This window comes from Sparus aurata, chromosome 14 (genome assembly GCF_900880675.1).
Source record: "Sparus aurata chromosome 14, fSpaAur1.1, whole genome shotgun sequence".
NCBI lineage: Eukaryota > Metazoa > Chordata > Actinopteri > Spariformes > Sparidae > Sparus > Sparus aurata.
Window position 1 is genome coordinate 8,971,270 of NC_044200.1, and position 13,805 is coordinate 8,985,074.

At 41.9% G+C, this 13,805-nt stretch overlaps 1 protein-coding gene across 2 annotated transcripts in view; it reads left to right on the top strand.

Moving 5' to 3' along the window:
* Positions 1 to 13,805, top strand: part of syn3 (synapsin III) — a 123,624-nt gene that overhangs the window by 98,314 nt on the left and 11,505 nt on the right. For both annotated transcript variants that reach the window (XM_030439203.1, XM_030439204.1), the window contains exons 7-10: positions 3,633 to 3,695; positions 8,652 to 8,794; positions 10,669 to 10,743; positions 10,920 to 11,022. In XM_030439203.1, the coding sequence (XP_030295063.1) occupies positions 3,633 to 3,695; positions 8,652 to 8,794; positions 10,669 to 10,743; positions 10,920 to 11,022 (384 nt within the window). The remainder of the gene's footprint in view (positions 1 to 3,632; positions 3,696 to 8,651; positions 8,795 to 10,668; positions 10,744 to 10,919; positions 11,023 to 13,805) is intronic.

A 13,805-nucleotide genomic window follows, 5' to 3' on the forward strand; every position in this document is an offset into this window, starting at 1 on the left:
CGGGATTTGAACCAGCCACCTTCCGATCACTAGTCGACCTGCTCTACCCGCTGAGCTATGGCCGCCCCTAGAAACAATTTTATGTATTAAAAAACTTTTATCTTGAAGTAAACATGTACGAGACAATGTGATCCTACCCGCTCACTGAAGTTATATGTTTTTAAGTGTTACAGCAAGTGATGGGGCATTTTATAATTTAAAATGCATGTAATTGGTCTGTGAGTTTCCTTGGTTGCTAGTGCCGTAAAGGCTAGAAAAGCTGATAGCTATCAATAATTTACTGGTTATAGGTCTGGTCCGGATAGGATTGTGTCCAGGTCCAGACCCCAACCACATTACACTTAGTGGTGACCTCGGTTGAGAGGTTGGACAAGGGATGCATTTTGCTAATTTTAGTACTGAGGGTGATGATGTCGCCCCTCTACCTACTGTTTACACTGGCTGTGCCGCTTTCTGGTGTGATCAGACTTTAAACAGTGAATATTCAGACTGTGAAACTGCCGGAGTGAATCAAGACAATCTGGCTCATATGGCGTCCAGATGTCAGGGATTACTTTATGGCTACATACCAATGCATATGTTTTTGATCCGCGGCAGTCTTATGCATATGTTCTGTTCCCCCGACACTGTAATACCAGTGACCGTGCATTTCTGTGGTCTGCAGACCATCAGAAAACAACAGTGAGCGCACGTCTCCGTCAGACACTCAAGTTTCATCAGGGGCGGAGGATGTGGTCGTCTCTCCCCAACATGTTCCGCGTCTGCCGTCATTGCCATACTGATGGGAATGACTGGAAGGAACATGTGCAGACAGACAGAGTGGGTGGCTACTGCCCCGTCCACCCAAAACACTCCTCTCCAGCAGACAGACATCTGCATTGTGCTGCTGGTGTGCTCTTCTCAGATACGTGCCAAATCTCAGTCATCTTGTCGTCATGTGACGCACTCACTAAACAGCAGTACTGACTGGACTCATAAAGCCAAAAGACACCCATATGTTAAGATTTCATTTTGTTGTAACCCGTTAAACGCATTTCATTCCTCCATATGATAAGGTTTAAACAAGTTTATACTCTTGTCATGAAATCTTTGTCTCTGCTGCTTCAATTTTGATATGTTTTTTTATATGGAAATATGCTGAGGCTTTTTATTCAGAGACTTCGTGACTAGATTCTCGTGCTCAATTTGACTGAGGATGCAAACCGACTGCCTGCCGATACACAGTGTTGCCCATCCATAGCGTTCACTTCACAACAAGGCTGTTGTTCGAATCATCTGCCCCCTCATGTGGCTACAACTGGCTAATGTTAAGGTTGCTAATTCTCATCAAACCCAACTCAACAAATCCTGATGCACAGGGATGGTGGCCGACCCATCCTACAATCCCAAAGCATCAGTATTTGATGATTTGATGAAGTTTGGACCTGAAAACATTTTTTTTATTATTAGTTCATGATCATAATGTTGTTTTTAAGGGAAAAAATTGACTTTTATTCTGCACCTTTTTACAAGCTCTGTAGATTCATTATTATTTACAAAAATGTGTCTACATAAAAATGGTATCAATAAGACTTTTAAAGGGTAAGCCTACCCATTTTGCACCGTAAGTATGTTTTTAGGTCTTGGGGAGTACGACTGCATGTGTGAAAAAAAGAGAGAACGTTTTTTGTGGCTCCAGAGGAAGATGCATGTATTTTGAAGTATTCCCTCCAGTAAATTGTAGGAGTGCAGTGCTAGACTAGTGAACTGCCGAAACTACAAATATCTCAATAAAGGTCTTGTTTGTATTAGTTGTCAGACTTGAATCAAAGTTAGAAGGAGCTGTATTCTTACAATTGGCGTTTCCTACACTTTGGTAAATGCCTCATACATACAGTTCATCAGTTGAAATTTGATTACCAAGTGGACTTGTCCTACCTCCCCTTCAGTAATCTGGCACTTGTGAAGTGATAATGGAGACAATTAGAGTACACTTTATCTTGGCAGCGTGTTAGCCAGGCCTGTACTGTCAAAGCCTGTCAACGTAAGCAGCGCTCACGCCCTCAAGCAGCTTGATGTCTGTTCAAGGCTCTGCACAAAACAAGCTGACAGCAACATTAGGATGTGCAGCTGTTTAGGCGTTCCCTTCCTCCTTGCAGGTCTGAGCTTATGTCTCCACGCACGATCTGGCCTCATGCCTCCGGCCCGAACATCCTCTGTTACTGTATTTATTTAATTGTGGGTTTGAGCTGTAGGTGCCTGCAGAGATAATCGCTTAAACTTTGGGTTTTGGATTCTTAATCCACATGCCTTTTTTGTGAAAATGCAACATGCGTGAGAAGATTCTGGATTTTGGACGACACTGAAGGGTAACTGGCTTTTAGCAAGCATCACATCTGTCTAAAAGTGTAGCCATGTTTGGATGGTTTTGCATTGAGGTGCATGTGCAGTGTTTCTCTTTAAACATCAATAAAAGATAACCAAAGTACAGTTTAGCTCCCTTTACATAAACTGGCATTGCTGCCTCAGAGCTATTAGGGGAAAGTGCTTTTGAAACTGGAAAAGTCCCTTCCAGATTACATCCCATTTACAATCATATCAGTGGATTTATCAAGGGGCGTTTAAACCACAGGGAGGTTTGAAGTAATCTGTTGATGTTTCACCCACTTCAGTTCTACAAACTATGAGAAATAGCGTGTTTGAGGCTCGCCTGGTTTGTCCAAACCCATCCCAGTGAGCTGTGGTCGTCCACCCAGCTTCCCAGAACCTCACTCCGTTTTGTGCAATAGACCAACATTCTTCCGACTCCACATTACGCTTCCTAAACTGGGCAGCTTTATGTTCAGCAGGATGTCATGAGAGCCAGTGTATTTCTTTACAAGGCCACGGTTCTGGACACTTCATGTACACATCCAGATCTGTTGCAAAAGGAAATAGTTTCCCGCTCTCGGTAGTGTCTCAGTGTGGTGTTTACCACATGTCTGTCTCGCTGTATATTTAGAGCACCAAGTACAGTTCTGAATGTCCCTACTTAGTGGGACATCATTTTCCAAACAGTTGACACCAGCAATCCCTGGGCTTCAAACTTTTATTCTGCAGGTTATAATCTTGAGGTTAAAGCAGACTGGAAGCACATTTTAATCCATTTTTTTTTCCTGATATTAACATTTTATTTAAAGCTGCAATAATTAATGTTGGCATATTAAAAGTGTCAAAAAGTGTAACTGGTGCCAGCCCACAGAGATCACCCAACTCTGCATTCCCACCACACATGGAGCATTTCAGCCTCCTTCAGCTTATTGTTTTGATTGTTTAGCTTGCTTTTTTGATTCAGTCACAGCTCTATTTGACTTTTAAAAATATTTTTAATTTTTTTACAAACAGTAGATTGCTTTCAGAGCTATACACACACATACTGTCGACCACATGTACACTAACATAACAAATATTAAGCATTCAGAAATTGGCCTCTTTAAAGCCAGATATTTACCGAAAAGAAACCAGAGGCTAAAAGAAGCACTGAAGAAAAAGAATTGACCTACAACCCTGTTGGTGGCCAAGAAAGCAAATACAAACCTCATTATGCCCACCCAGCTTTTGAAAGACTGAGGTAAATATACCAGCTTACAATCTGATGTTGTTTCTGTCCACAGGTTACATCTCCTTCCTACCCTGTGGTGGTCAAGATGGGGCACGCTCACGCTGGTATGGGAAAGGTGAGTTTTTGAAATATACAGTACATACAAAAACACACACACACTTCGATTTGCTCTTATATCTTTGTTGCAACCAAAAGTTTGAACCCTGGACTTAAGAAATGAACCCTTAACTTTGAAGCCACCCCTTATACCTTGCATAGAACCACATGACATTTGTTTTTGTCCTTTGCCCATGTTAGAAATTCAACTTTGAATCCGGAGGTTTCATTTTGAAGGACTCGTTTTTACCTAATTACATTTCTTGGTGAGATTTGGATGGGAAAATATACCTCTTTCATGTCTGTATAAAAAATGTTATATGTGTTAGGCTACAGCCGGGACATTGTTATCTTTTAACCCAAACTGGAAACAAGTGGGGACAGCTTGTTTGGCTCTGTACAATGGTAGCAAAAATAAATTCATTAATCAATAATTGGTAAGCTCAAGAAGAGACAGATATAAATGTCTTACTATTTGATTTATTCTATTTATTCTATTTAATCTTGGAAGACGTAAGACTTTAAAAGTCCAAACTTATCATCAAAGGCATGGGGCTAGAACAGAGACTTTTAAGTTTTGGCATCAAAATCAACTTGGCATTGAAAATAAAACCTCAACTGAAAAGGGAAACGTTAGCATCGGAACACTTTGTATTCATGTAAAGGTTGTATTGTCACTGAAAATAGTGCCACACACATGTTCTTGTATTCTGACCATGACAATCTTCTGATTTCTTCTTCATGTCTGCACTTCTTCAATGATAGTCTGATTTGGAGAGGGGGTGAGGGAAGGGCAAAGCGAGCACAATTTACATATGATATGCACGTCACTGCTTTGGACTACAGGTCCAACCAAAAGCCTCTGACATGACCACACACCTAGCTTACGGCAGCTGTTTCAGACAAGGTTGGGTTTTAAATTGTTTACAATGTTTGTAGTGACTGGTAAAACCCTGAGGAAAGAGTCTGTGTCAAACTTGCAACAATTGCCTTTTGCAGACAAGCACGCAAGTTCAGATTTTGAGCAACTAACATTTCAGGTTCACTCTCAGAATTGTCTGGTTCCAGTCATGCAGCTCAAACATGTGATATTATCACCACAGCTTTGACTGGTCTGAGGTTCAGACAGGAGGCAACAGATTGGAAACCTAGCCCCAAGTCTGTTCTAGTTTGTACACACCAGTGTTGTCTCTCCATGATCTTTGAAGTCATCCATGAAGGCCAAATCACATTTAAAATCGGGGCTGTAAAATAAATACTGTGTTCCTGCTTTACTATCGCTATATTGTTACAGTGGCAGCAGAGCACACAGACAAACACACCACTGATATGGTCTGAGTGCACTCCACAAGTTTCACTTTTGATGCAGACTTTGAGATCTTTGTACAGATATAACTGTAGACTGATGTCTGTCATCTGTGTTGATGACATACTGTCAATGAAAAAGTGTTTCTTTGAAAACAGACTCAGCTTTGTTTATTTGAAGACATGGAGTTCGAAAATGTATGTAACATACTCTCTCTCTCTCCCGCCAGTAGCAGTATTTGGATTCACAGGGGGAGACACTTCCTATATGTCTTGTGCCCTCGTCTGTCTGGATGGGCTTGGTTTCCTGTTCGGGAACCAGACATGCTATAGAATTTCCCATAAGGCTGGAGGGGAACTTGGCAGGCCCTTGTAGAGCAGGACCTTGTTTAACCCCTCAGACATGCGAACAGGAACATGTGGGATTTTGGTCATTGCTGTTTTGTTTGCTTTTGACAGAAACCTTAAATGCTTCTGGAAGGGGATACCATATTTACCCATTATTGATATCAACCACCACTTAAAAATCCTACATGAGCTCTTAAGTCTAAATTAATGGCACATTCTGCGTAATTTTGTGTAATTACCGTTATTACTTTAAACATAATTGAGAGAACTGTCAAACACTCCTTGGTATTTTCCCTTGTAAGACAGAGGATTGTCTTGGAAGGAAATCTGTAGAATGTTTTTAAAGCACAACACAGGAAGAGACTGCTGTTCTTTCAAAGCAAAGTTAAGTTTATTGGTCTGGTATGACAAGTGTAAGTGCACATAATCAACACTGCTGTATAAATGGCATTCCTGAGTAGGTTCAGTAACTTCATCTTTTCTCAACTGGTTTGCTGTTACACTTCACATCACTTTACCACTAAATGTGGTATTCCATCTCCTCCCTACCATTCCTTTGACATAACAACATCAATCGGTTGCCAGTTTGTTTTAGCTAACATTGCTAATGCTAACTAAATAACATCGCAAATGTTAACGTTGCTTACACTAAGGTCGTAACGATAACGTCACTAATGCTTACTTCACTAACGTTAACGTTGCTAACTCTAGCTAGCTAACATTTGTTCAGTGCATTATGCTGGGTGCATTCTGAACAAATCAGCCATTTTTTTTTTTTTCCCACAAACTGGCAACTACCAAGATGCTTGGCGCTGACAAAACACGGATACCACTTGATACCACCAGCATTATGCTTTTGTTATATACCATAATGAAATCTTGCAATGTTTAAAGAATTTAAAAAGAAATTGTACATCCATCCCTATCCATTCAGTAGTTTTGGTGTAATCCTGCTGACAAACTAACCAGCCAACAAATGGATGTGGGTGAAACCATAACCTTCTTTCTTTACGGAATCCTACACATTGCTCCTTTTAAATATGGCTACTCATTTAGCATTTTGACAAATATAATTGGTATTTCAGTAGCAAAGTGGAGCTTTAATCCCAATTTTCCCATTTCCTGCTTTTATACCAGTCAGGCTTTGTATTTGAGCTGGTCTGTTATTTAGTCTGGACATTTCACCATCATGACATTAGTTGCTCCACCAGACGCCATTCTTCATCTCTATGCCAGTTTTTCACCTTCTCCGGCTTACCGTTTTTACTTTCTGTTTGCATCATTACCGTTTGCTTAGTTTCTCAGAGGAATTGCGTAATACTCTGGATGCATTTGCATGCTTACAGCTCAGAGCTGGACATGCCACTGGCTATCAGGTTCTGCCTCTGGTGCCATGATGTGAACGGTGGGTCACTTCCCCTCATTCACTTGAATATGTTGCTTCAACCTTTTGCCCACTTGCCTCAATGCTTCAGTCACTCTGTTAGCAGCATTTAAAATAAATGTGTAACATAGTGAATGATATATGGACCAGCAACTGGTAGAAGGATTCAAAGATAAATCCCTTGTTTCTGTCTCTGCTCCCTTTTATTTAAGGTTCTCCAATATGGAATCCCAAATTGTGTGTTGTATTACTGCTGTACTCTTGGCTTCAACTTCAAGATTAAAGTAAAATAGTTCTCTGACATGAACTTTATTGGCTTCAAGAATGATAAGATATACTTGCTTATCTGCTTTCTGGCCTCATTTGAGAAACAAATGGATTTATTTGCAGTAGAACAGCTTTTGATGTGGGTTCCAACAAGCATTTTAAGTTTTATTGGCCATCAAAGTAACAACATTGTTTATTGGACCGCATTAACCATCAAAGTTTTCCATTCTTCTTCTAAACATTTGAATCTACTTTTACTGTTTCTGTGCCATTCTAACTCTCATTGACTTTATTAGTTTTCCCACTACTGCCTCTGTTGTTAATTTTTTGGTGAGGGTTGCATCATTTTTAAAAGCTCCCTGGGATTTCTTTGTTCCACCCGGACAATTTGTATTTCTTTTTCAGTGTTTTTTTTAGGATTTGTTTGTGTGTGAAAGTGCAGTTAACCCTTATCCTAACCCCTATTAACACAACATTAATCCTAAAACCTCACATAGTGTTGATGTGTCTTTTCCACACAATACTCCATATTGATCACTATGACGTCAATATACTTGACTACAGTGGTTTTTAAATCATCCACTCTGTTGTTACGTATATGTTGATCTAGAACTAAAGTAGTACAACTTTTTTGTTCCCCATGTTAAAAAAAATCAGACATTGTGTCATGGAACTTCCATGAAGCTACCCTATGATATTGACATAATCTGAGGCAGAACTAGTGTACCCTACGTGTTGAGAAATGTTATGACGCCTAGTTTAAAACATCAGTCTGCAATCACATATCCGTACGACTTTATGGTGAGTTGATGACTTTTACACCCACTAAGATCACTTAATCCTACACTTACACCCATCTTCAGAAGAGTAAGACCGTGTGATGAGTTGAGACCCCTGAGGAACAACCAGGGCTTCCTGGATTCTCTATCTGGTTTGTGGTTTTTCACCCACTGTGTAGAACTGTGATGATATCAGTGAGAGGGGCGGTGATGAGTGAGTGGAAGCTCTGGACTGAATCATTTTGCATCTCAGACACTGAGCTCTGTCAGTTTGCCGTACATCTTAGCCGCCGATTAATGGGTTCGGTTGCCAAGCCCCCCCGTTTCCCATGACCTGAGAGAATACCCCTCATGTATATTACACAAGTTAAATAAGACTTAGAAAAAGAGAACCACCTTCAGTAACATCATCCACAGAGAATCCAAAGATGAAGACATCTGATTAAGGCAGTTTTAATACCAGGGAATTGTGGCGAAGAGGTCAATGAGAGCTTTTGTATCCAAAATACAGTGTAGACAGAAAGAAAGGAGGGCCTTGCAGACAACCACTGAGGGGCAACTAGTTGTTTTCTTTCTATTTTACAATGTCACACCTCATCGTTACCTCATTATCAAAAAATTATAGTGAAAACTGAGTTTTATGTAAGAGCCATGTTCTGTGTTGACGGGTTCCCATTGCGTCATTTCCCTCCGTCTGTAGTCTAATCGCTGTAGACTGAGGTGTGGTGACGTGGTTCAAAGCCGCCCCTGGCAATGTTTCCACCCAGGGACCCTTCATTATCCCGCCTGTGTACAAGTGTGAAATTCCTGTGGGACTCTAAGCGGCCACTGCCAGCTTTGACGGCGCGCTTTTTAATTAGCAGCTCACTAACGAGTGGCGTCTCTCCCGCAGATCAAAGTTGAAAACCAACAGGACTTCCAGGACATCACCAGCGTGGTGGCTCTGGCTGGGACCTACGCCACCACCGAGCCCTTCGTCCAGTCCAAGTACGACATCCGCATCCAGAAGATCGGCAACAACTACAAGGCTTACATGTAAGATGTCTCGCGTCACCAACATCATACATTTGACAGCAGGGGGCCAACAAGTGCAAATAGCGTAATGTGTAGACTTCAGTCAATACATTTAACGGCTAACACCATTACAGATGGACTGAAGCTGCCTGTAAAGGGATTATATTGGACCAGTTCCTTCAGTTTTGACCACTTTCACATCAGAAATCAATTTTCTATAGTTGAAAGTAGTTTCAAACTGCATTTTAAACTATCATTAGACAGTACATAGTAAGTAGTTTCCGGAACTATGGAGACACAGGAACTAAACATGAACTATTCTGTACATTTATGTTTGCATCTTCCATATTAGTACCATCGAGACCATACTAGGCCGGCGTTTCAGGTGTGATTTTCACACATCAAGCGATCAGAAAGTACAACCCACAGAGCAGGGACTTTATTGGTACCAGAAATCTTGACTGCTAAATAAAGTTGCTCGGTGAACTGATCAAAGACAAATGGCTTTAAAGATCGTCTAGAGGGCTGCAGACAAAAATGAGCAGAAACTCTCAGTCGTGCTGTGTGATTAGCTCTATTAAATCTTATTAGCTCTTATAGCTCCATAATCCAAACATACTGCAGGCCTCTGCTGCCTATTGACCGCTAACAGCTAACTCATTCTTCTGCTGACTTTAACATATTTTTTCGTACACATTTCAGCATTATCATGGAAAAAACAGGGCGCGTGTCCCCCTATTGAGTGAGTTTACTGCTTCCTTTTGGATTTCAGAGGTGCAATATGTAATGCACAGCATATCAAATCACTAACTGCTGCTATCCATTTCTATTTCTTACTTTTTTATTGTATTGTTTATTCTTGTACTATTATTATTGTTTATTACAATACCACTGTCCTTTGGCTGCTGTGATGAAGAAATGTCCCAGTTTGCGGGACAAATATAGGAAATTCTGATTCTGGTTCTGATAACTGTAGCTAGTTAGCTTAGTTAACCATGTAGCTAGTGGTCCGGACAGTTGGTGTTTACACAACTGGCGTAGGAGCTTTGGACTTGGACGGCTAGCTTTTTAGCATGCTAATTTCATTTGATATCTCCAGCAACATGAAACAGCCAGCGAAAGTAAATATATAGAAAGCATGAGAAGACGTGCTTCATTGTCATCAGTGCTCGGTTCGCTCATTTTAATCGATAGTTACACATACATACAAAAATCCTGGAGGCATCCTGTCTGTTCATCCCAAACACATTTTCTCATTCTTTCATCACAGAAGATATGTCACATAATCAGAAGTGAATGCTCTGCAAAGCAGACGCATTGGCACATTGAAGATATACTTAACAAGTAATAAGTGTTCATTTATGAAATCACCCCCAAGAAATGATTGAATATTAATCATATACTCTATTAAACTTTTCTCTAAGTGCTTCATAGATAAAACAAAATTAGGAATTGCCATTCTGGACTCCAGGCAGTTTACAGCAACAGTATCTGCGCTTTCACAAAGTCACAGTCCCATTCCTCCCTCAAACCCACACACCCTTCCGGAAGCAAGAGACCTCGTTCTGTAAATTCATCCGAGCGTATAGCAACAAAGAGTGTGAGTCAACACTCTCAGACTGTAATCTCAACACACTAACCAATAACCTTATCTCATCTTGTTTTCCTGCCGGGCTCACCACAAAATCACGTCTTTAAATCGCCCTGACACCAACATACAGTAATGTAGGTGTGGATGGAAACCATTATCGCTGATGAATCGATGGTAGCTTCTCCCATTAGCTTTTCTATTAGGCAAGACTTGTGAGTGACTAAATATTGCTGGGGCGTCTAAAACAGCCATCTTCTTAACCGGAGGCTGGTTGATTCATTTGTGTTTTTTCTGTGTTTTTCAGGAGAACGTCCATCTCCGGGAACTGGAAAGCTAACACAGGCTCGGCCATGTTGGAACAGATTGCGATGACTGACAGGTGAGCTGAATCAGAGATACACTGGAATCGTGACCTGTTGAAATAATTGACTTCCTTTTGTGTATTTCAGACCTTCAAAGAAAAATCTGTCTTTTTACTAAACCTCACATATATTTCCTCCTCTACTGGGTCTTTAATTGTTGGTTTTATCAGTTTTTGGTGTCACTGTGTTCCAGATATCGGATGTGGGTGGACTCCTGCTCGGAGATGTTTGGTGGCCTCGATATCTGTGCAGTGAAGGCCGTCCATGGAAAGGACGGCAACGACTATATCATCGAGGTCAGTTTGTTTTCCAAATAACCTCCGGCTTCAGTCTGAGATAAAGCGCTTGTGTGATGTGAAAGTTCATCAAAAATGTAGATTTTTACAAAGACCTCATCTTTTGAGTAACAGGTGGTTCCTCCTTCCCAGCATTTGCTTCAGTCTTGGCAATCTAGTCTTGCTCGACCCACACTAGTCATCTGAAGAGCAGTTTTTTTGCAGGATCACATGGTTAAACACCGAATCCAGTGTGAACTTTCCCTTGGATGCAGTCGCCATTCCCTGCTGATAAAACCTTTCATATCACGAGGAGAAAGCCAACAGGGAGGGGTGCAGCCAGACTTGATGGTACGTGATCATCAGAGCCTTGAAAGAATGATTAGTCTCTAGACCAAACACAGGCAGGAGAAGGAAAACAACATCAGGAGTCAGCGGTTGACTCACTGGGTCTACCAACACAGCCTGTTTATTTAAAGTCCTCTGGTGAAGTATGGCATTCCACGTGCAGTTTAAAGTTTTCAGAGAGATAAAATGGCTGTAGCATGGCCTGACACGACCGATGCAGTGGAGCTTTTCTTCCAAAGTGACATCACGTTTTTCGAGTTCCATTCTCCAATGTGGAAGATTCTAGTATTCGAGAGCTGCAGCCCTAACAGATTGTCACAGAGTGCAGCTCAGTCCGCATTACTCTGACCAAAGAGAGTAGTAACCCAGCCTGACACGAACTGGACAGGCACTATTGTAACCTGAAGCACTGAGTGTGTGTGTGTGACCGTGTCATGCAGCTATTACCATGGTTACAGACATGTACAGTGTAGATGATCGTGAAAAGGCGTTGCTCTACACGCATGGACACAAACTTACAATCGATGTGACAAAACCTGGACATCATTTCTAAACTTTTGTTAAAACTCGGCCCGGCCCGTCGGATCCGGACAGGTGCACGTTGGGTATCGATGCTCCAGCCACACGCACGACTCCAAATGAAGGCTTACGTTGCCTTGTCTCTGCTCAATGTTTAAATAGCCTTTCTCTAACAGGTTCGCGAACAAGGTGTTAATGTCACTTTTGTGTTTACAGCTCGCGAGACATGATATGTCCAGATATATTTAACCTTAGCTTCTCCTCTCGGCCCCGCCCTCTCTGGTTATGAAGGCATTGTTCCTCAGAGAGAAAAGCAACCATTTTTCCGCAGTTGTCATTTCCCTTTCTACCCCCATACGAGCTGAAAATAGACCAGAATGCGATTCAGCAACTAGACAGTCGAGATGTAAGTAAAGGTCACGACTCGCCTTCTCTCAGATGGAAGACATCTCAGTCTGCTATCAGTGTTGTTGTCACTTTCTCCTCTGGTGCATGAAAAAAAAGTGAAAATGCTCAGACAGGTTTAGTCATGTTGTTCGGGCGGGGAGGGGGGGGTCAGCTCTAAAACAGGATGCCAGTAGCTGAAGTGGAAGCAGACGAGGCAGGTTGAGAGAATAGTAAAGGGGTGAATTGTAACACTGCCTTTGAAAAGTCACCACGCAGGAATGACTGCTAATACGCTGTGTGAGAGGATGACATGCAGGGGGAATTTTCCTCTGAGGATTGTGCCCAGGAGAGGAACAAGAGAGAAATAGCTGTATCATTTGTAATCAGTTGTGTTTTCAGAACAGTCTCCTATGCCTTCAAATCAGAGGAAACAGGCCTGTCCGGGACGTCTGATGTGCCCATATTTATTTTGAGACCATGTCATCATGCCTTTCTCTATCTGTACGCCGGGTGAGGTCAGCAGTGAGAAAAATAAGCTGTTTTTTTCAATCTTAACTATCTCAGGAAATATCTACCCGCTCCCCAGAGATATGTAGAGGCCGGACTGTTTGGTGGTCACAGAAACTGGTGACACAGTCGAGTAGCAATGTTCTCTGATAAGGACCAACACTTCTCCTCCCCGTCTGCTCTGTGGAGCTGTCTCTCTCTCTCTCTCTCTCACCCGTCAGCGAGATGGGATTTAATTAACCGCGACAGGGATGAGCTGTCGCTCCATCACAGTGGGAATCTGTTTTTTGTTCCAGACAAAGACATCAGCCCCGACACCTCTCCCTAATGGAAAGTAATGAGCTGCTCAAAGGCACTTCATTAACAGCTCACCACAGCTGGCATTAAACTCCAGAGTGTCCCGAGAAAGGGCGATGCTGCGACGCGAGGTGACAGAAGGTGACAGGAGGTGACACGGCATATCCCACAGCATCGTGGCACAGCTCAGCCCAGATGTGTGTCAAATTACACGGCATGCTTGCGACGGGACCTCGCCACCTCGGAGACGCGAGCGCCGAATGGCACCGGCGCTCGTATCCGTGATGTTTTTGCCACATTTTTGTACAGAGGGAGGAAGTGAGGATGTGTCGTCCATCTTTATATACCTGTGCGTGAATGATGAACACCCATACAAGACAGGACACTTAACGATATTGATCACACGATAGCAGATGACACAATAGCATTTTGACACTTTGCAGAAAGAAAAATAGCAGGCTTTTGATGACGTGTCACATGAAAAATTGCATTTCTTGGCCTTCATTTGGCTCGTGATATAAACAGAAAGTGACAACATGGAAAAGGCATTGTTTTATATTTCGTGTGTGGTTTAAAAATGTGACTTCCCACTCCAGACAAATGATGCAAACGAAACAACGAACACATGACACGACACGATTTGACTCAATACCATTACTGACATTCAGTCATGACACAGCGTATCATGACTCAGTGACGTGACTTAAGAAACAGTATTTGATACAGACAGAGATAGAGAGAAACAG